Source organism: Elaeis guineensis, chromosome 14 (genome assembly GCF_000442705.2).
Source record: "Elaeis guineensis isolate ETL-2024a chromosome 14, EG11, whole genome shotgun sequence".
Classification (NCBI taxonomy): Eukaryota; Viridiplantae; Streptophyta; class Magnoliopsida; order Arecales; family Arecaceae; genus Elaeis; species Elaeis guineensis.
The window spans coordinates 51154760-51179704 of record NC_026006.2 but is presented as its reverse complement, the minus strand read 5'-3'; the positions used below and the strand labels follow the sequence as shown (position 1 = coordinate 51179704).

At 34.1% G+C, this 24945-nt stretch overlaps 1 protein-coding gene and 1 pseudogene across 1 annotated transcript in view; both read right to left on the bottom strand.

Annotated features, from left to right (window-relative positions):
• Positions 1-2081: 2081 nt before the first annotated feature.
• LOC140853619 (uncharacterized) lies at positions 2082-7218 on the bottom strand (annotated as a pseudogene).
• Positions 7219-7507: 289 nt separating this feature from the next.
• Positions 7508-24945, bottom strand: part of LOC105035420 (endo-1,3;1,4-beta-D-glucanase) — a 19471-nt gene continuing 2033 nt past the window's right edge. Inside the window, exons 2-7 of the mRNA XM_010910968.4 lie at positions 23661-23682; positions 10445-10565; positions 8926-9016; positions 8716-8805; positions 8446-8546; positions 7508-7820 (exon numbers count right to left, since the gene is read on the bottom strand). Coding sequence (XP_010909270.1) covers positions 7680-7820; positions 8446-8546; positions 8716-8805; positions 8926-9016; positions 10445-10565; positions 23661-23682 — 566 coding nt within the window. The 3' untranslated portion in view covers positions 7508-7679. The remainder of the gene's footprint in view (positions 7821-8445; positions 8547-8715; positions 8806-8925; positions 9017-10444; positions 10566-23660; positions 23683-24945) is intronic.

The following is a 24945-nucleotide window of genomic DNA, read 5'->3' as shown; positions in this document are numbered from 1 at the left end:
GACTTTCATGTCTTAAATTTATACTTAAGGGAGCAAAAAATTGGCTTGTATATTTAATTATGTCCATTTGGAATCCCATCACTTCAAAACATAAAATTTAATCAAGATCAGTATATTTCTTTTTGAAACCTCTTTCATTCACAATTTAAAACACCTTTTACCTACATAAAAAATAACAAATACATGTAGAATTTATCTACTCATTGCTAAAATATTTTAAAGTGAAGCAAACATGTGGATGCCAAACCACTCTTATCTATCATGAACACATGCCATGCGTATGGCACAAGAAAGATATATTGACAAAATTGATGAATGCTTTTAGGCTATGAAATTAGGAGTACACCCTTATTATATTAATAAATTAGATGAGATTGAATACCAATTCAATCCTAATATACAAGGACTACATGTTTAATCTTTTCATCGTGAAAAAGAAAAAGAAAAGAAAAAGGAGTAAGTATAAAAAAGCAAAGCACCTGTTTAAAAGCTGAAATCCATCATCGAGTATACTGGTATAAGGGGCAAGGGCCTTCACTATGTCCGTGGAAATTGAGATTGAAAAAGATGAAAGGCTCAGAGGAATGAAGAGTCTGAAAGACTAGTCTTAAACACTCAATAGTCTAAATTAAGACTGAAAATGAAGAGCCAAGGACTAGAGAAATGAAATACGATGTCTTTAATTAAGTATAAAATTTTTGATATTATATATTAATAGTAATAATAATTATGTGATATAAATTATATTTAAAATATATATTTTATATATAATTAATTATACAGGCCGGCCTGTCAGGCTCACGAGCCAGGCCAAACATAAACAGGCCAAGCCTGTTTAAGTAAAAAGACCAATCTTTTGGCCTGAGCCTAGCTTAATTAGATAAATAAGCCGGCCAAGCCAAGCCAGGCCAATATAGGCCAGGCCATGAGTGGCTCACGAGCGGCCTGGCTCATTTCCACCCCCGCCAATCCTTATCTAGAAGGACACTATTACATGGGTCTTCCTTTGGAATCATTGGAAGATAGGGATAGGTTCCCATAACTTGGTAGGAGAAAAGAAAAGATTCTCCCAAGCTAATTATGGATTCTATAGGAATTTGGAATATCCTATCAACCATCGATATGCAAATCAGTTACTTCGTCCTCTATCTCTTATACATTTAAAATAATTAAATACCTCCCAAAAGGGATATTTCTTTTTTGAGAGATCATTCAAGTGCTTGAATGTTGGTTGCAGCATTACTTTTAAATAAAATATACTATAATAAGCAAGGTCGGCAATCTCGATATTAGGTACCGTATCAATATCTTACCGGTTTAATACATTATAGTCAGTATAATATAGTATCTAACCTATCTCGAAATAGCCCTCTAGTCATTTTCTTGAATTTTATCTAAATACACCTCGATACAGGTTGGTATGTCTTGGTATAGATTGGCTTACACCTCGCTGCACCTTGGTACGGGGTGGTATATCTCGGTACGTGTCAATACAAGGCTGTATGGACCCAAACTTGAGTTTGGTATTGGTTTCATATTTGGTATGGTATGCTCTATACAAAGCAACATGGGGCCATACAAGAAATCATTATAGTAAGCTTCTGTATAAGAGAAAAGAGAATGCACAAATAAGCTAAGATGAAGTTTCAACTAAAATTTCTAAGAACGTTACACTAATGTGATAATATGTAATTTGAGGGACTATATCATAACAAAAAGTCTGTGATGGCATATGTTGATAATATGTAATTTGAGGGACTATATCATAAGTGATGGCACATCTAGTTTATCAGTTATATTGATAAGGGTGGATGAGTTGGATTATTTGATAATATCTTTTAGATGGTTAACTTTATGGCTTGCTAACCTAGTGTGCAGAGCCAGGACCCTAGGATCAGGAGGGTCCTATATTAAATTTATATTTTTAATATAAAATAAAAAATATAAATTATATAATAGCAATATAGTAATTTCATCTAAAAATATAAAGCCGATAAAAAAAATAAAAAATTATCATTATAATTAAAAAATTAAAGTACCTTTCATAATTGTCCTCGACCAGATTTCATATTTTGAAATCATTAAATAAGCAGCTCATTGTTGATGCTATTAAATACATCTTTTTCTATGTAAGTGACCAAACAATCATTCATCCAAGCATCCCCCATTCGATTACGCAATCGATTCTTTATAATCTTCATTGCAGAAAATGCTCTCTCTACAGTTGCTGTGGTGACAGATAAAACTAATGCCAACTTGATAAGTGAAACTAGCTTCTGTGAAAGGTTGCCAATCCTTTTTAGAGTTGAAAAGTCATCACTACTTCACATATCAATAATATAAGTCTCCAATTGATTATCAAGAACTACCAAATCAGTAAGAGAAAAATCATATAGATAAACTTAGCAAATTGAATTAGCCTGTGCTTGTCAAATGTAGAAAAAGAGTTATCAGGAGATAAGTATGCTAAACAAAGAAGCAATTCAATACTTGTCTCACTAAAACGATTATTAAGCTCTTGAAGTTGCATGTCCATAATAGTATAAAGTAAATCAATACGATAATGATGCAAATTTGTGATGTCTTAAACTTTACATCTTGATCGCCTTTTGGATAGACACATGTCATCCATATTTGGAATGTCAACATCATGAGTTATGCAAAACACAGATACTTCACTCAATAAAGGTTCCCATTCATCATCTCTCAAATTTTGTAGCCGTTGCTTTGAGATATTAACCAATTTCATGGCATTAATGATATCTTGATCTTTCCTTTGCAATGCCCATGACAATTCATTAGTGATTCTCAATATTGTTTTCATCATATGCAAAGTGAACACAAAATCAATTGTTTGTAAGGTGTCTAAAAGGCCATTTGCTTCAGCTCTTTTATCTGGATTTAACCCATCTTCTTGGACAATCTCAAATACATCAATAACTTCAGAATATGTAAGAATTAAATTTATCAAAGTATCATAATGGGAACTCCAATGAGTATCAGCACTTCGTTTGAGACTAAGTTCTTGATTCAAGCCCCATCCACTATGAATTTCCCCCTTTTCTAATGCTTCTTTTACTTTAGCAACTTGCTTTTCATGAAGCATGTCATGTCGCATACAAGAGCCTCCAACAATATTTAGTGCAGTAGCAATCATGTTGAAAAGAGAAGCAACTTAGATGTGATTCTTGGCAACAGCAACAAATGTGAGTTGCAATTGATGAGCAAAGCAATAAATATAGAAAGCAGATGAATTTTCTCTCAAGATCAAAATTTTCAGACCATTAAATTCACCTTGCATGTTACTAGCACCATCATAGCCTTGTCCACGAATTCTTGATATACTCAGACCATGTTTACAAAATAAAAATTCAATTGCCTTGTTTAGTGATAAAGCAGTGGTATCACTAACATGTATTATACTAAGAAAATGCTCAACAATGCATCCTTTCTTGTTCACATAACACAAAACAACAGCCATTTCTTCTTTGTTTGATATGTCATGTGACTAATCAACAATAATAGCAAAATGTTCATCTCCAAGATCATTTATTATAGCATTAGTAGTCTCAATTACAGTAGCATTGACAATATCTTTTTGAATTTCTAGAGTAGTTAATCAATTATTTTCATGAGTATTTTGCAAAACTATACTTTTCAAACTTTCATTATGATTAACAAGAAATTTGAGAAGTTCAAGAAAGTTACCTTGATTAGTTGAACTTTCTGATTCATCGTGACCACAAAAATCCAATCCTTGCTTCAAAAAAAATCAAATACAATCAATTGATGCAGTTAGTCGACTTCGATATAAGTCACAAGCTTGCCCAGATTGCTTCAAAATAGCAGCTTCAATGTGTTAATTTTGAATCATCAAATTCTCACAATTCCTCCTAGCATTGTTATGAGCACTATTTGGACCTCCAATATGATGGTTAAATTTATCTTTTTTGTTCCAATTGGTAAACCCCTCTATAACAAATATGTCTCCACCCAATTGCTTTTCAACATCAGGCTTAAAAACATAACAACACAAGCAATATGCAATATCTTTTGTTATGCTATACTCTAACCAATTGCCAAATTCATTAAACCAAGAGGGAAAAAATCGTCAAAACTTATCTCCAAATTTTCTCTTGGGAAAATCATGGTGAAGATGCTGGCAAGGTCCCTTTTGCAAGTAGTATCTTCGTATCCTATCCTGATCATTAGGATGATAATGTAAAAGTTTAGGATGTAATCTAAGATCTAATGAAAGATCTTCTAAGTTAATTTCAACTCAGTGTTGCTTTGAGCAATTTGGTGCATCAACAAAGACTAATTTCATTAGACTATGAAGAAGTTTGTTGTTCAGAAATTGGCTTTCTTCTGATAAATTTTTTTTTCATACCCTATCATAATAGAAAATAAATAATTAAAATTAAACTAATAATCTAGGCAAATAATATTTTTTAGATTTCTTAAATAGAAATTATTCAAGTTTAAGTAAAAAAATAAACCATAACAAGCAATTACTATTTTTATTGTACAAGAATGGAAAATCAAAATAAAAGAATATAAACAAATAGATCAAAAATTCTGTAAAAGTAAAAGTACAAATAAATAAAATAGAATAAAGATATATTAAAAAATTGGTTTACCTCCTATTTCGTCCCTTTGTTGTGGTCCCCTTCACTTTAATTTTTGTTGTCTTTTACAATTTTACTTGTTACTGTCCTGAGTCCTCGATGCCTCAATGGTGAATGGTGAAGTGTCGAAGACAAAGATGCCGAATTGAAGAGTAGAGGGGTGGCCGGTGGGCTTCCATGTTTGCTTTTTGAGAATATGATCACTTTTTATTTTAGGTTTATCTTCTCCTAGAAATTTTTTAATATCTAATTTTTTAAATATACAAAGCTGTCTTCTTGTCTTCTTATCCATTTATTATTGTTTGACTTTTTCTTTATATATATATATATGTAGTCCACTAAAAACGAATGCAAATTGCCTAGGAGGCCATAACTACAACATATAAGAGAAAAGGGCCCACTCATTTAGTCTTTCTCTTTTATTGGGTCACGATGAGCATCACTAAACAAACAAGGGGGTCACTCTTATGTGAACTAATAAGATGTACATGGAAAAAAAATTTAAGTTAGGGGGTGCATGTGCACCCCATGAGAGATATGTGGCTCTGCCACTGCAAGTGTAGCTTCCTCATTAGAATCAATAATTTGTAATTCTTAGTTAGCGGAAGTTTTTTCCATGCTATCAGTACAATAAGTACCTATTCAGAAGAAATAGAAGTCTTTTCATGCAATGAGCAAAGGTTTGAAATGATCAAGAAGCTGAGAATGATGTCACAAAGCTTGTAATCTTTGACTATTAATTGGCAACACAGAATATTCTAATCAAATTCAATTTATATAATATTGCTTAAATCCGATGAAACAATGATGAATAGTCCCATCAAGTGACATAAGTCATCTAAGAATGATGCCTCCAAGTGACATAGGTCCCATCATGGACTGATTGGTGTCCTGAGCCACATACATAAATCTGATTGATTGATGTCAGTAAATAGGGGTATACTGTGTAGCAGTTCCCTAGGTCTATGCTATGTCCGATACGGACTGATACAATCTAGCACCTGAAATCTTGATTTATTTACCTACATTTTTGAGATCTAGTTGCTTGTACTACTTCAATAAATTATTTCTGATTCTCTTTACTTCTTATTGCTATAAATGAACTTTTCAACTGATTTTATTTGTCAAAACTAAGGGATGCTTCATTCGTGCTTGCTGGTTAGGGTTCATTTTAGTCCTCTACTATAGCCCTTGTTAAGTAACTTCAGATATCTCCATTTAATTTTGCTCTTATTTTGTGCCTATGAAAGGTTTATTTTTCATTATTCATAAAGTTGATCCTTTTTTATAGGTAGGACAAGTTTGTTCATTATGAATTACTTAATGCATATATCTAGTCCCATACACTGTTTTAAAGATAATGAGAATGTATAATATAACTTTCCATAGAAAAGAAAACTTTTAAGGGTGTTTGCTCACAAAATATCAAGATATCTTATATGATGCAACTTGGCTGCATAGTGTGAACCAGGTAGAAATTTTCCTTTCGCAGATTGACCCATATCTGAGGATTGGGAAGGACTTGCAAATTTATGTGAAGTCTGAAGCAGATTTGAATGTATTTGGTTCTGATGCCACCAAGAGATAAGCTCGTGGAGGTTAAATATGCAAGCTGTTTGGTGATCGAGCACCCATCAGAAAATATCCATGGCTTCTCTAACTTCATTTTTCGTGCCATGGTTACCATATCAAATAGAAAGTGATTGACAAAATTGTGACCACCATACATCACTGTTGTTTAGATATTCAAAGATTGGAGTCTTATATTTAATATCAATCTTTTATGGTATTGGTGAAAAGTGGTAGATTGAATCGCACTTAGATTGCTGCAGAATAGGCTGATCTGGTGCTTGGATCACTCTTGCAGAAAGCAGGCAGAGGAAGATGAGCACATTCTGAAGATGCTATGGAGTTAGCGTGGGGTACCTTTGCATATTTGATAGCATGTGCTCTGTTCATGACTCATTTTGGCCACAAGGATGTTCTCTTCATCTCTGAATTTTGTTTGAGGCAACAGATTTCTTTGGACAAGAAGCACATTGTTCCTGGATTTCTCATACTCTTTTCCACCCAAGGATGAGATCACAGGAATTCATTTGCTGTGCAAAAACACCCCCTCTTAAGGCTTGTATGTGGCTTTTTTCATTTTTTTTCCATGTAAATCACTAATGAGCGCACATTTTAGAAAGAATGCCAAAAAAATAAAGTATGCTCACAAGAAGGTTCCATTGCTGCTTTCTATGGAATGAAAGGTAAAATGGCAAATGTCATGAATTGATGAATCAATGAACCACACATCTCCAAGACTAAACCACTACTAAAGGTGTGTTTGGTTCGCAATCGGAATGGAAATAGTTTGGAAATAGAATTGGAATAGCCATATCTTTTGACATGTTTGGTTCGTGACTGAAATTAAAATAAAATTTGAATACTAAGGGAGAGTAGAGAGTGGATTTTGGGAGACTCGAGCAAACAACTGGAATGGGAGCCATTCATTTCCATTCTCATCCAACTCCCCCCAATGAATCATGCCTTGAGTTCTATAGGTGGAAGGAGTGGGGGTTTCTTCAATACCAAAAGTGTTCTTCATCTGTGCAAGTCGACAATAAGACACTGCAAAAGCTAGAAACTAGGTACACAACTTTATGCAATCATAGTCATATCAGGCTGAAGTATTTCGAAGATTCCATCAGGCAACTGCAGCAGATGAGGATAATTAGCTCCTAGACTAATGGTCACCACAGAAACATGCAGACAAATAAATTTTTAAAAAAGTACAAAACTCTTAAATTGTTATTAGATGGAATATTTCATATCTAATCTTCTTCATGCTTCACTTTCCTAAAGAACATCATTACATGTCCAACTACAAATACCTATTAAGAAAAGGTATAGAAGGTATTATTGATTGCAACCATGAAGTTCAGGAAACATTGACTAGGAGCTCAACATATAAAATAGCACACAAATCCACAATTATACATAGCCTTTGTCATAATATGTAGGAATGGTCTGTTAATCTGCCACTGAATGTTCACACAGTGTGATTTCTTACTTAAGATGCTTAGCAAACCACTCTAACATGCCTTGATGAGCCTCTTCAGCTTTCTTCACGGCCGTTTCATCACTGGTATCATATCTCATAGTCCATCCATGTGCAACACCAGGGAAAATCTTTACATAACTATTGACCTGCATCACATAGGTTGATATAAAGCTTGATTAAGTAGCAGTGATCACTAATTTTGGTCTCATGATGAAAGACCTTGTATAAGAAATCCATTTATTTTAAGTGAGGATTAACATTGTTGGTCATAATCTACAACAAACAAAAATACAAACGTATCATATTTTGTGGATGCCATCTACCTATGCATCACATGGACGCAAATGGATGGTGTCAATAGTCCTATTATATTAAAATGGATAATGACACAGGTTTTCGATGCCTGAAGATCTTATAACATGATTTGCACATCATAGATTATGTTAATACATGTTACTGAGCCACTGAAATTGGACATTTTGGGATCACTTGATGCTTAGATAAATGACCTTCAAAACTCATTTGTTTTCTAGGTTATTTAAATATAAATCATGATCATGATCAACACTGACTGCTGGTTTTGCACCACTAGACTAGAAGCCTCAATCCTCCTCAAAGAAGACTACTCTCTCACACACTCATATTGTGCGCCCATGCATGTGTGTGTGTGTGTGTGTGTGTGTGTGAGAGAGAGAGAGAGAGAGATTCAAGCATAGCTTGGATCAACATATAGAATAAATGATATGACAAGTCTTTCAAGAATTTTCATACCTCAGATTTGAGGGACAAAATCTCCTCAAACTGTTTCAACAGTTCAGGTGGAGAGGTCTTATCAATCTCAGCTCCAAATATAGCAATGTGGCATTTAACCTCTGAAAATAATTGAATATTTGCAAGATCAAAATATAGCAATTTTTTAGTTAATTATAAAATTAGATAAAGAGATTCAAAGAATGCTCAGTTTTTCCATCTAATAATCAAAATCATGTTTCCTTTTTGAATGAGACAAACTAAGGTGCACATTGCTATTAAGACACATACCTTTGATGTCATCAACAGTCACAAATGAGGGATGTAGCATAACTGCAGATTTAATGTAACCAGACTTTGCTAATTCTGCAACTACCTGGGCTGAGAGGATTCAAAAATTTGCCCTTAGAAATCCTTGAAATCATCATAACACAAAAATTTATCTAAAGTATGTTCCAGCTCGAAAATCATAACTCAGGTCATAAGGGTATACTAACATACCACCCCAGCAAAATCCAGCAGCCCCTATTGCAGACACACCTTTATTTTTCAAAGCCTCAATTACCAATTTTGCATCTTCAAACCCTTTATCCTGCAAAAGGTTTAAGGTGAAGAAAATCGAAGTAGAATGGTAATTCTCTAATTATAAGAGACAAATAAGCAGCAAAAACAAGTGTATTAAGAAAGAAAATAAAAGACCTTTTTACTCCAACAATTAAATGCACAAAAAAGAATTTGTGTGTTAAAGAGGTGAATGAACCAATATGCTGACATGATTTATTCATTATTACCTAGTTCCAGTAATAATGGGGGATTGTGCTAAGAAATATTAAAAGAATGTAATATCGCTTGTTCAAGCAGGAATAGCTGAAGCCTTGTCTCGCTTAAAACTTGAACTGTGAAGAGCGCTTCTACAGAATGGTCATCCATGTTAGACTGTACGCACATAGGACTAGCATATTTTGTATGGTATAGATTATCTTTAAATTTTTTCCTTTTTCATTTGTATAATTAGCTCTATTATATCTCTATCAAATCTTGCACAATTATATACAATGGGCAGCTTCTGCAGTGAGAAATTATGTCAAGTTACACTGAAGATATGATTCAATACATTGACAGGCTTTTCCAAGCACAAAAGAATATCTCCAGATGTTAGGTTTTGTAATTGAGAACGGGAAAATCCATTTATGGTAGGATATTTGGCTCGTTAATATCTTTTGACAATCTTCTGGGCAGTCATATTAGGAATGTGAACCAAGTTATTCACCAGAGTTCTTGGAGGCTACTTGTTCCATTTATTGTAGAGTCATGCTACATGGTTCAGATAAAGACTGAAACTGAAATATTCTATTCCTTAAGAACATAAAACCAAAAGGATTGTAGGAAGCACAGTGCTGATCAGATGCTTCTCTTCTGAGTGGATTTAATCAGAGGAAAAAAAAAAGAAAGCAGTTTCATATGGCACTTTATTCAGGAGGCTTCCAACTCTCAGCAAGCTGAAAGAGAGAAAGATAATGATTGGTGACCATGTCCTATATATATCAGAAGGAATTAGAGACTGTGTATCAATTTTTCAACTGTAAGGGGGTAATTGGCTCTGGACATTTATTAACTGAAGCTAAAGGAACCAGTCTGTTGTAAACTTGTAATTCTTCAAAGTTCTTAACTCCTTATAACAATTACAATTTCAAAGAAGGTAAGAATGATCACCAAGATCACTTTGGAGTCTGCAGTAAGTTCTGGATGCAAAAAAATATTATTGCAACGTAATGAAGTACTACAAACTCAAACACATTAGAGGAATGAAAATGTGTATCGCATACATGCAATAAAGTATTCACTCCCAAGCTATGGATGCAATATGTAGGCAAATATGTAAAAGCATGCATAACATGCAAAATCTACAGAAATGAATTTGCAAATACCATTAACAGGTTAGCTAACATGTTCCTTGAAATAGGCTGTTAAATAATAAACTTCTCGCTCAGGTTTATGTTTTAACATGATTACAACATACCTTCTCGTGACTTTCAATCCATGTTTTCACAGGCTTCTGATCTGGTACATATGGATCTCCATGAAAAAAATCAGGAACTACAACAAAGAATCCAGCAGCTGCAACTTTGTCTGCCAGTTTCCTTCAAAGGATAAAATGTTGTAGGTGCACTTCTAATTAGCAAGCATGTATCCCAAGGAATATAGTGCTGAACTAAATAGACAGATAGACAATGAAGATCCCACATTGATAATTCAAGTCATTGGATGTGATCTACTACCTCTAAACTAATTACACAAATCACATAATTTGGAGGCCCTTGCCTATGCATCAAATGACCAAAAAAATATAAATAATTTAATACTATGTAGACTATCTAATTTTTTAACCACTTGATGCATGGACTACGGGTCTCATGATGTCATGATTTTTGGTATGTAAGCAATTTAGAGGCAGTAAATCACATCCAATGACTTGAATCATCAATATAGAAGCTCCATTAAATCTAGACCTAAACAAATTGAGTGGGGATCCACTTGCATGTAACTAAGTCTAGCACTCTCTCTATATATATATTTATACATACATACATATTTACTAATATATATGTATGTATGTATGTGTGTGTATGTATCATGTATGTATGTGTGTGTGTGTGTAAGTGCATGCATGCATGTGTATGAACTTGGCTACATGCAAGTGTATCTTTACACAAATTTGGTCAGGTCCAGATTAAACTATGGAGGCTCCATATCAATGATCAGAGCTGTTAGATGTGATCTGCTCCCTACTTGCGCACTTAAAATCATGTGATTCAAAGACAACCTATGTGTCAAGTGGTCATAAAATTGAGTAGTTCAGATAGAAGAAACAATACATGCTTTTGTTACTACTTGATGCATAGGGTAGTAGTCTCATAATCCCATGATTTTGCATGTGTAAGTAGTTTAAAGATAGTAAATCACATCCAACTACTCGAATTATCAATATTGGACCCTTACTGTGCATTCTTGATCTGACTAGATCTGAGTAGATATCTACTTTTCTCAATTCCAAAATCAATAATAATGCATTGAAATCGAAAATCCATGTGCTCCAGAAACTGAATCATATATTTGATGGTTTCTAACCTATGCATCATGTGGACACAAATAAATGGTATTTATTGTGCTAATATGCTAAAATATATGATAAATCATTTGAATTGAAAATTCACCTTGTTGATCATGACCATGCATGTTAAATTACGTATAAATTGAAAATCAATAGACTTTAATGCTTGAATTATAGAAAAATATCTCTTCTTATCATTTTAACTGTAATATCCTGTTCTAAAATAGACCCCACCCAATTTTTGGCCCATCAGGTCCACAAAAAAAAAAAAAGATGAAGAAGACTCCCAACGAGAAGACGGGAGTCTTCTTCCACCGATCCCACCGGAGAGAAGTCGAATCCGGAAAGAATTCAGCCTCCTCTCCACCCTATAAAACACTCTCTCCCCCTCCTAAGCAACCAACGATGATTACCGGCCTTCCTCCCTCTTCGTTGTCCCGAATTTTTTTCATGGAAGCCACGGATGTCCTCATCGTGTTCGTCTCAAATTCTCACCAGAGACCTCATCGGAGTTGAAGGTAAGCCCCGGCCCTCCTTTCTCTCTTCTTTTCCCTCCTTCCCACAGCTTCGTGCATCCTCGCCGGTCGTCGGAATCGTCGGAAAATCCTCAAAACATTATGACCCCATTTTGTTCTATTCGGCCGAGCCTTCTCTCTTCCTTTTCCGGCCACCAGTGTCGCCGCCCATGGTGCCGCACCCATGATCCATGATCCCCACATTTCTACCTTCCTTCTCCGAAGGTCATGGCCGCCGATGATAGGCTAATGATCGAAGAAATTCATGGAAAGGGGGCGGTCCCCTGTTTTCTATTTTTTTCTAATTTTTCGCCGGCCGAACCTCGCCGCCGGCCATCTCTGGCTCCACCACCATCGGTTGCCACTGCCAGACCTCCGACCATGCCGCCGTACCTCGTCGGAACACGAGCCACCAAGCCCCCTCCCCTTGTGTCCCTCCTTTGTTCGGCCAGGAAAAAAAAGAAGAAAAGAAAAGAAAAGGAAAAAGAAGAAGAAAAGAAAAAGAGAGAAAAAAAAAGAGATTTTCTCTCTCCTCTCTTGTTTTCTCTCTATAGAACTTTTCTTCCTCTATTCTCTCTCCATCTGATTCATGGATCTTCATATGAACTTGAGATGATGTAACCAAAGCGGTTCGAAATTGCTTTAATATCCATGCAAGATGTCGGACCTCACTCCGATCATGTCAAATACCCTTGAAACCTACTATTGATGAATCTATTGATTGATCTTGGCCTTGATTCTCCTTCATACTTCATGATTCTTTGATCGAGTCACTTATATCTGACCCTTGGTTAGGAAGATCCTGAATTATCCCAACATCCGGACTGCCAGTTAAACTGATCACCCAATCTACAGTCTTCTTTCTTTATTATTGAATTAATAAATAAAAATTAATGATATTTTTAATATGTTAAATAGGTTTGATAAATTTATCTATCAAAGTTTGAAGGATTAGGTCGAAAAAGATAAGTAATCCCGACACTTCTTACTTTTGAAATTATTTATTATTTTATCATGAAAAAAATTATTCTGTATTTTCATAAAATAATGATCAAGTATATGCATTATGAAATTCATGATTAATAGTAAAATAAGTGATTTTTGAATATGTTAATATAAATGAATTTTTTCTTATGAAATATGAACTCTATATTTATGAAATGTATGCCTGATTATAAATGGAATGATTTCGTGATTGTTTTATTGTTAAAGATTATTTATGGATTATGAATTTTATAAAATTATCTAGTATCTTATTTATGCATAATTTAAGAAAATGTGATTTGATGAAATATGATTTAAGAATACCTATCTTAAGAAAAATAGAAAAAGACTCTCAGATAGCTATGTATGATCCTCCCAATGGGTAATAGTTATTGGCATATGATCCTGCCAGTGGATAATAGTAATTGGCATATGACCCTGCCAATGGAAAATAGTAAGTTGGTATACGATTCTGCCAATGGATAATAATAGTTGGTACATGATTATAGTCCTGTCACGGGTATAATAGTGATCTTAGCATTTAGTTTGAGAGAATTATTAAGAATCATGATATGAAAAGAATGACAAATGATTTATGACCTTATATACGAAATTGACATAATTTATGACTTTATTTATGTTATGCATTGGAAACTATGTTTATGTAAATTGCATGATTTATGCATATGCAAGAGCATTATTGATTTATGATATATTGTTATTATAAAAATTTTATATTTCAATGGTAATCATCTTCTCTAAATGATTTATTGATACATGCTTATACTTGATCTGAGTAAGATAGTGTAAGGTTTACTTACTGAGCTGGTGTAGCTCATATCTTTTTTTTTTCTGTCTAGATAAATAAGGTAAGAAAACAAAGATGATCTAGACTGGAGGGTCTACACCAGTAAGCATGGAGATTTGCAGTTGAAATTATTGAATTTATAGGATTATTATGGACTTGTAATCAACTATTGATGAATTTTGATATATGGGTTTAGTATTATCTTTTGGATTTAGTCGCTCTGATCCAATATTGATTTATTTACTTGATGAATAATGGAATTAAAATTTTTGTTATAACTTATTTTTGATAGATTTTAGCTTATTATGATTGATTGGCTTCATGTTATCGAGGGCTGCATCCCTTGATAGCATAGCCGTGTTATGTCCCGAATTTGGGGCGTGACATTTAATGGTATCAGAGCAATATGTTTGATCATTGGTAGACTTAAAGTCTAGTAATGGGTAGATAGGTCTCGTTTAGCTAGATCATATTTAATTGAATAAGAATAGATAAATTTTTCGTAAAGTTCTTGTTGCTCATTTAAGGAAGTTAATTAATGCTAGTATTTTTTTATCTAGGTGATAATGAGTAACAGAGAGAATGAAGTCTCGACAAATCCTGCCAATAGAAAGAGAAGAGCAAGAAGGACTACAAGAAAAAATACCAGCCAATCAGTTGAGCAGGCCCCTAATGCACCAGCCACTCAGACAGACATTGCTGGAATATGCCAAGTAGAGGCCCAGCTTATTCAACAACAGCAGACACAACTTGCTTCTCAATCTGCACCATCTTTAGAGTCATATTACGAGAGATTTAGAAGGCTTAATCCATCGCTGTTTGAGGGTGGACCTGACCCTCTGGTTGCAGAGACATGGATTTGAGAAATGAAAAAGATATTTGATGCACTACAGTATCCTGAGGATGTGAAGGTTAGGTTAGCAATTCCTATGCTAAAAAGAAATGTCGAGTTTTGGTGGACCGTAATAAAGACTGCATATGAAAATAATGAAAATCAATTGATATGGGAGGAGTTTAAAAAGAGATTTTATGATCAGTATTTTTCTGAGTCAGTGAGATTAGTGAAAGAAAATGAGTTCTTGAATTTGAGGCAAAAAGATGATATAACAGTACTGGAGTATGCAAACAAATTCAATGAGTTAGGTCGATTTTGCCCCCAACTTATAGAGTCTGAAAAAAACAAAGCAAATAGATTTGAGCATGGTCTAGGATATAAAATTTGCACTCATTTGTCCTCCCATCTTTTTAATGGCTATAAGGATGTACTAGAACGAGCTTTGAAAGTTGAATCAGATATTAAAAGATCGAAGCAAGAAAGAAAAAATAGAAAAAGATCTAGACCAACTGGGACTTAGAATGATCAATATGACAACTTAGAGAACCACTCTAATGAGAAGAAAGGAGTCAAGACTTGTGAGTACTGTGGTAGAAATCATAATGGGCTTTGTTATAAGAAACTTGGAATGTGCTTTGAGTGTGGCAAGAAGGGACATTTGGCACGAGATTATCTTAATAAAAAGAATGACTCAGTCCACCAAACTCACTGATCAGAACCAAAAAGAGAATGCACGAGTATTTGCTTTGACTGAACAAGATGCCAATACTGGTGATCAAGTCATTATAGGTACGATTCTAGTCAACCCGTAAATGCCCATGTGTTGTTTGATTATAATTTTGTTATTCTTTTATGTCTTTGAAGTTTAACTATATATTCAAAAAATTGAATAAATTACTATATGTGATCTCTGCACTTAAGAAAAGTTATTTTCACTGATGCTTCATTTAAGAATTGCATCATAAGAAAACTAGGGTTGACGGAAACTGATCTAAAGTATGATAAGGACAATATGAAGATAAAGTATCCTCATTTATTTGAAAATGAAGGTATGTCAAATTTTGAAGATGAATTTTTTTTAGGGGGGTACAATGTAATATCCTGTTCTAAAATAGAGCCCACCCAATTTTTGACCCATCAAGCCCACAAAAAAAAAAGATGAAGAAGACTCCCAGCGGGAGTCTTCTTCCACCGATCCTATCGGAGAGGAGAAGTCGAATCTAAAAAGAATTCGACCTCCTCTCCACCCTATAAAACACTCTCTTCCCCTCTTAAGCAACCAACGACGATTACCAGCCTTCCTCCCTCTTCGTTCTCCTGAATTTTTTCCATTGAAGCCACGGATGTCCTCATCGTGTTCGTCTCAAATTCTCACCAAAGACCTCACTGGAGTCGAAAGTAAGCCTCGGCCCTCCTTTCTCTCTTCTTTCCCCTCCTTCCCATGGCTTCATGCATCCTCGCCAGCCGTCAGAATCATCGAAAAATCCTCAAAACATCACGACCCTATTTTGCTCTGTTCGACCGAGCCTTCTCTCTCCATTTTCCAGCCACCAGCACCACCGCCCATGGTGCCACACCCATGAGACATGATCCCCACCTTTCTACCTTCCTTCTCCGAAGGTCATGGCCGTCGGTGATCGATTAATGATCGAAGAAATTCATGGAAAGGGGGCGGTCCCCTATTTTTCATTTTTTTTTAATTTTTCGTCGGTCGAACCTCGCCGCCGGCCATCTCTGGCTTCACCACTATCGATTGCCACTGCCAAACCTCTGACCGTGCCGTCGTACCTCGTCGGAGCACGAGCCACCAAGCCCCCTCCCCTCGTGTCCCTCCTCTGTTCGGCCAGGACAAGAAAGAAGAAAAGAAAAGAAAAGGAAAAAGAAGAAGAAAAGAAAAAGAAAAAGAGAAAAAAAAAGAGATTTTCTCTCTCCTCTCTTGTTTTCTCTCTCTAAGACTTTTCTTCCTCTATTCTCCCTCCATTTGATTCATGGATCTTCGTATAAACTCGAGATGATGTACCCAAAGCAGTTCGAAACTGCTTTAATATCCGTGCAAGATGTCAGACCTCACCCCGATCATGTCAAATACCCTTGAAACCTACTATTGATGAATCTATTGATTAATCTTGACCTTGATTCCACTTCATGCTTCATGATTCTTTGATCGAGTCACTTACATTTGATCCTTGGTTAGGAAGATCCTGAATTATCCCAACATCCAGACTGCCAGTTGAACTGATCACCCGATCTACAGTCTTCTTTTTTTATTATTGAATTAATAAATAAAAATAAATGATATTTTTAATATGTTAAATAGGTTTGATAAATTTATCTATCAAAGTTTGAAATATTAGGACAAAAAAGGTAAGTAATCCCGACACTTCTTACATACTTTTGAAATTATTGATTATTTTATCATGAAAAAAATTATTCTGTATTTTCATAAAATAACGATCAAGTATATGCATTATGAAATTCATGATTCGTAGTAAAATAAATAATTTTTGAATATGTTAATATGAATAATTTTTTTCTTATGAAATATGAACTCCATATTTATGAAATGTATACCTGATTATAAATGGAATGATTTCATGATTGTTTTACTGTTAAAGATTATTTATGGATTATAAATTTTATAAAATTATCTAGTATCTTATTTATGCATAATTTAAGAAAATATGATTTGATGAAATATGATTTAAGAATGTCTATCTTAAGAAAAATGGAAAAAGACTCTCAGATAGCTATGTATGACCCTGCCAATGGGTAATAGTTATTGGCATATAACCCGGCCAGTGAATAATAGTAATTTGCATACGACCCCTGCCAACGGGTAATAGTAGTTGGTATACGACCCTGCCAATGGGTAATAATAGTTGGTACATGATTATGGCCCTGTCACAGGTATAATAGTGATCTTAGCATTTAGTCTGAGAGAATTATTAAGAATCATGATATGAAAAGAATGACAAATGATTTATGACTTTATATACGAAGTTGACGTAATTTATGACTTTGTTTATGTTATGCATTGGAAACTATGTTTATGTAAATTACATGATTTATGCATATGCAAGAGCATTATTGATTTATGATATATTGTTATTACGAAAAGTTTATGTTTCAATGATAATCATCTTCTCTAAATGATTTATTGATACATGCTTATGCTTGATCTAGATAAGATAGTGTAAGGTTTACTTACTGAGCTGGTATAGCTCATATCTTTTTCTTTTTCTTTTTCTGTCTAGATAAATAAGGTTAGGAAACAAGGATGATCTAGGCTGGAGGGTCTACACCAGTAAACATGGAGGTTTGCAGTTGAAATTATTGAAATTATAAGATTATTATGGGCTTGTAATCAACTACTGATGAATTTTGATATATGGATTTAGTATTATCTTTTGGATTGAGTCGCTCTGACCCAATATTGATTTATTTACTTGATGAATAATGGAATTGAAATTTTGTTATAACTTATTTTTGATGGATCTTAGCTGATTATGATTGATTGGCTTCGTATTATCGAGGGCTGCATCTCTTGATAGCATAGCCGTATTATGTTCCGGATTTTGAGCGTGACATTTAATGATATCAGAGCAATATGCTTGATCATTGGTAGACTTAATGTCTAGTAATGAGTAGATAGGTCACGTTTCGCTAGATCATATTTAATTGAATAAGAATAGATAAATTTTTCATAAAGTTCTTGTTGCTCATTTAAGGAAGTTAATTAATGCTAGTATTTTTTTATCTAGGTGATAATGAGTAACAGAGAGAATGAAGTCTCGACAAATCCTGCCAATAGAAAGAGAGGAGCAAGAAGGACTACAAGAAAAAATACCAGTCAATCGGTTGAGCAGGCCTCTAATGCACCGGCCACTCAGGCAGACATTACTGGGGTATGCCAAGTAGTGGCAAAGCTTATTCAACAACGGCAGACACAAGTTATTTCTCAACCTGCACCATCTTTAGAGTCATATTACGAGAGATTTAAAAGGCTTAATCCACCGCTGTTTGAGGGTGGACCTGACCCTCTGGTTGCAGACATGGATTCAAGAAATGGAAAAGATATTTGATGCACTACAGTATCCTGAGGATGTGAAGGTTAGGTTAGCAATTCCTATGCTAAAAAAAACTGTCGAGTTTTGGTGGACCGCAATAAGGACTGCATATGAAAATAATGAAAATCAATTGATATGGGAGGAGTTTAAAAAGAGATTTTATGATCAGTATTTTCCTGAGTCAGTGAGATTAATGAAAGAAAATGTGTTCTTGGATTTGAGGCAAAAAGATGATATGACAGTATTGGAGTATGCAAACAAATTCAATAAGTTAGGTCGATTTTGGCCCCAACTTATAGAGTCTGAAAAAAGCAAAGCAAATAGATTTGAGCATAGTTTAGGATATAAAATTCGCTCTCGTTTGTCCTCCCATCTTTTTAATGGCTATAAGGATGTACTAGAACGAGCTTTGAAAGTTGAATTAGATATTAAAAGATTGGAGCAAGAAAGAAAAAATAGAAAAAGATCTAGACCAACTGGGAGTCAGAATGACCAATATGACAACTTAAAGAACCACTCTAATAAGAAGAAAGGAGTCGAGATTTGTTATAAGAAACTCGAAATGTGCTTTGAGTGTGGCAAGAAGAGACATTTGGCACGAGATTGTCTTAATAAAAAGAATGACTTTAAGTCCACCAAACTCATTGATTAGAACCGAAAAGAGAATGCACGAGTGTTTGCTTTGACTGAACAAGATGCCAATACTGGTGATCAAGTCATTATAGGTACGATTCTAGTCAATCCATAGATGCCCATGTGTTGTTTGATTATAATTTTGTTATTCTTTTGTGTCTTTCAAGTTTAACTATATATTCAAAGAATTGAATAAATTACTATATGTGATCTCTGCACTTAAAAAAAGTTATTCTCACTGATGCTTCATTTAAGAATTGCATCATAAGAAAACTAGGGTTGACGAAAACTGATCTAAAGTATGATAAGGATAATATGAAGATAAAGTATCCTTATTTATTTAAAAATGAAGGTATGTCAAATTTCGAAGACGAAACTTTTTTTGGGGGGTAGAATGTAATATCCTGTTCTAAAGTAGAGCCCACCCAATTTTTAGCCCATCAGGCCCATAAAAAAAAAAAAGATGAAGAATCCCACCGGAGAGGAGAAGTCGAATCTGGGAAGAATTTGGCCTCCTCTCCACCTTATAAAACACCCTCTCCCCCTCCTAAGCAACCAACGACGATTATCGGCCTTCCTCCCTCTTCGTTCTTTCGAATTTTTTTCATTAAAGCCACGGATGTCCTCATCGTCTCAAATTCTCTCCAGAGACCTCACCGGAGTTGAAGATAAGCCCCGATCCTCCTTTCTCTCTTCTTTCCCCTCCTTTCCATGGCTTCGTGCATCCTCATCGGCTGTCGGAATCGTCAGAAAATCCTCAAAACATCATGACCCTGTTTTGCTCTGTTCGGCCGAGCCTTCTCTCTCCCTTTTTCGGCCACCAGCACCGCCGCCCATGGTGCCGCACCCATAAGCCATGATCCCCACCTTTCTACCTTCCTTCTTCGAAGGTCATGGCCGTCGGTGATCGACTACGATCGAAGAAATTCATGAAAAGGGGGCGGTCCCCTATTTTTCATTTTTTTCTAATTTCCCATCGGTTGAACCTAACCGCCGGCCATCTCTGGCTCCACCACCATCGATTGCCACTGCCAGACCTCCGATCGTGCCATCGTACCTCGTCGAAGTACGAGCCACCAAGCCCCCTCCCATCGTGTCCCTCCTCTGTTCGGCCAGGAAAAGAAAGAAGAAAAGAAAAGGAAAGGAAAAAGAAGAAGAAAAGAAAAAGGAAAATAAAAAGAGAAAAAAAAAAGAGATTTTCTCTCTCCTCTCTTGTTTTCTCTCTCTAGGACTTTTCTTCCTCTATTCTCTCTCTATTTAATTCATGGATCTTCGTATGAACTTGAGATGATGTACCCAAAGCAGTTTGAAACTGCTTTAATATCCGTGCAAGATGTCGAACCTCACCCCGATCATGTCAAATACCCTTGAAACCTACTATTGATGAATCTATTGATTGATCTTGGCCTTGATTCCACTTCATACTTCATGATTTTTTTATCCAGTACTTACATCTAACCCTTGGTTAGGAAGATCCTGAATTATCCCAACATCCGGACTGCCAGTTGAACAGGTCACCGGATCTATAGTCTTCTTTTTTTATTATTGAATTAATAAATAAAAATTAATGATATTTTTAATATATTAAATAGGTTTGATAAATTTATCTATCAAAGTTTGAAGGATTAGGACGAAAAAGGTAAGTAATCCCGACACTTCTTACTTACTTTTGAAATTATTGATTATTTTATCATGAAAAAAATTATTCTATATTTTCATAAAATAAGGATCAAGTATATGCATTATGAAATTCATGATTCATAGTAAAATAAGTGATTTATGAATATGTTAATATGAATGATTTTTTTCTTATGAAATATGAACTCCATATTTATGAAATGTATGCCTGATTATAAATGGAATGATTTCATGATTGTTTTACTGTTAAAGATTATTTATGGATTATGAATTTTATAAAATTATCTAGTATCTTATTTGTGCATGATTTAAAAAAATGTGATTTGATGAAATATGTTTTAAGAATGCCTATCTTAAGAAATATGGAAAAAGACTCATAGATAGCTATGTATCACCCTACCAATGGGTAATAGTTATTGGCATATGACCCTGCCAGTGGGTAATAGTAATTGGCATACGACTCTGTCAATGAGTAATAGTAGTTGGTATACGACCCTGCCAATGGGTAATAATAGTTGATACATGATTATGGCCCTGTCACGGGTATAATAGTGATCTTAGCATTTAGTCTGAAAGAATTATTAAGAATCATGATATGAAAAGAATGATAAATGATTTATGACTTTATATACGAAGTTGACATAATTTATGACTTTGTTTATGTTATGCATTGGAAACTATGTTTATGTAAATTACATGATTTATGCATATGCAAGAGCATTATTGATTTATGATATATTGTTATCATGAAAATTTTATGTTTCAATGATAATCATCTTCTCTAAAAGATTTTTTTGATGCATGCTTATGCTTAATTTGGATAAGATAGTGTAAGGTTTACTTACTGAGCTGGTGTAGCTCATATCTTTTTCTTTTTTTTTTCTGTCCAGATAAATAAGGTTAGGAAACAATGATGATCTATGCTGGAGGGTCTACACCAGTAAGCATGGAGATTTGTAATTAAAATTGTTGAATTTATAGGATTATTATGGGCTTGTAATCAACTACTGATGAATTTTGATATATGGGTTTAGTATTATCTTTTGGATTTAGTTACTTTGATCCAATATTGGTTTATTTACTTGATGAATAATGGAATTAAAATTTTTGTTATAACTTATTTTTGATGGATTTTAGCTGATTATGATTGATTGGCTTCGTGTTATCAAGAGCTGCATCCTTTGATAGCATGGCTGTGTTATGTCTCGAATTTGCGGCATGACATTAACCATTCATTTTTGCACCTACACATAGGTTACAAGCTTTCAAATATGTGATTTTTGGTTTTTAGGCATTTTTTGGTGGAACAAATCATGATCCATAGTGTGGATCCTTGACTTAGATATCCCATTATTGATTTTGAAATCAAGAGGAGTAGATAGCCTCTCCTCTCTAGAGAAGCATAGTCGGCGAGAAATCAAATCTCAAAGTTGATTTATGCATACATGCATACATATAAACAAACACACATAAAGATGGTTTTGAGCATATTTAAAATCAAATCTCAAAGTTGATTTCTACAAACATATATACATAGATACATACATAAACTTGTGCATGCACATGCGTATGCGTGCACACACCCACACACAAAGATGGGTTCAAGTATATTCTAAAAATAAACTTGATTTCATGAAATGGAGTATAATCTTATCCTACTAATTAAGAGGTTAGACTGATTGGTGATTCAAAGATAGAGCTTCTCCCTTCCTCTTTATTTTGTATCAAAAGTATTGCAACTATTGCCATCACCATCTAATCTACTCCCACCATTTACCCTTTTTACCACATATCAACTTGTTGACGTATACCAAAAGTTTCTATTAATGTAGTTCTTGTTGTGCATAGGATTTTCAAGGTGCCTAAGATGTCCAAAGGGCCAATGATTCCCTTAATTGCCAGGTCCACTAAGTGTAATAATACAAAAATTCAGTTAGAAATTATCTCATATAAGCAAATACATATAGTTTGATAAATTATAATATGGTGTCAGTCAAGGTTTGTTATCTCAATATTGGACCTTGTACTAGTACCATCTTCCAGTAATGTTGATACATCTAGTATAGGGCTGGTTGGATGTATCAAGTGTCAGTATGCCTCTTGTACCACATGCCAATTCAATACCGATATAGTATAGTCGGTATGCACCAGTACAAACACCGATACAACAAACCTTACTATCAGCCTTTGCAGGGAAGAAAAACTACACTAGCTCAAAATGTACTACAAAAATTTTTTTCTATTAGAAAATTAGGGTTGGATTACCCTTCAATCAACCCTTAATTAGGAATAACACTAGAAACAATAAGAACAAAGAGGGAGAGAAGCATATCTTTTTACAATTTCTTTTAAAAAATTAATGTGTTATTTTTTGGTGAACAAATTAATGTGTTATCAGTGATGTAAAATTTATCATCATAATCAATAACTTTAACAATTAATCAATTCAACCATTGGATTGTACTTTATGAGGAAAATGCACCAGGTAACAATTCGCTTGGCAACATGAAACAATAAAAGAATTAATATACAAATATTGAAGATAAATCTAAGGTGTGTGAGTTTAGGATTCTGCCACTCTCTCTTTTGAAAATTCAGAATAATGGTCCAAATGTCCAATAATATGGAAAAGAGTGATGCACACCTCAAGTTTGGTGCTTCATATCCTGCAAAGAGATAGAATATGTCTAATGAAACTGATGATTATGGAGATGAGAAATTTGATTTCAATAACCAAAACAACAACATGATGATCAAAGTGATAAAGAAGGCAGTGTTATCAAGAAAATCAGTAACTAAATTCAAAGTTTAAGATTTAAATTATTACAAGGAAATTACTTTAACATCCAACTAATCTAATCTGAAAACATTGACATTGCAATGTGTATAGCAATTATGATTGGCAATTGCCTAGAATAACTTTGAGGTACACATAGATGGAAGTTAATCTTTCTGCTCTTAATAATTGTTCATGGAAGAGATTGTGGAAGATTTGTTTGCTATAAATCCAGAGAAGGGGACTGGCCCATATGGGCTCCATTTCTTTTATCACAAGTACTGGAAACTCTTGCAGGATGCATTTATCAGCCTATGCTTGACTAGCACAACAGAAAAGTGGAGACGGATAGGATCTTTTAGGTTCACAAATCTACCCCTTGGTTTAGGATAGATAAATAATACAAATAAATTGGTAAGATCTTTTCAAATTCGCCAATTACAGGGTTTTACTAATAAGTAGGTTCGAGACACCCAATAGATTCTAAAATCTATTTTTAATTCCACCTTTTAGACTAGAGAACCTCCAATTAAGTGGTTTTATGTAAGTGCTAGCTAAGATTAAATATAATAAGTATATTAAAATAAGTTTAAATTTGTATAATTTCAATAAGTTTTTTTTTTTTTTTGCTTTAAAGTTAAGTTAGACATAACTTTTCATACAATGGATTTAGATTAGAACTGAATTCATATTGCATCCATTAATTCTTCTTAACATTTTAAGAATTTGCTATCATTGTTAGAGACAATTGTCATAGTTGGTAAGTCTAACTTGATATCATAATTTTTGATTTGATATGCATAAATTTTGTTAACAAAGTCCTTGTAATTCTTTAGGATAATTTTAATTTCAGGGAACAGACTTATATTCAAAGAATAATATCCTTCACACTTAAATAAAGTTTTAAATGTTCAACTTCAACAAAAATTTTTAGACTAGTCCTCATATGAATTCCAACAAATATTTGAATAAATTATCCTTAATATAATTTTTCTAAATTTTATTTGAATCAGTAAATTTCTTAAAGTGGATAAAAATGAATTTTCACTCTAGAATTTAAGTGATTTTTTTTTTTTCAATTGAAGATACATATGTAGATACTCCAATATAGAATAGGATTCTCCTAAGAATTTTGACAAGAATCCCATGAAGA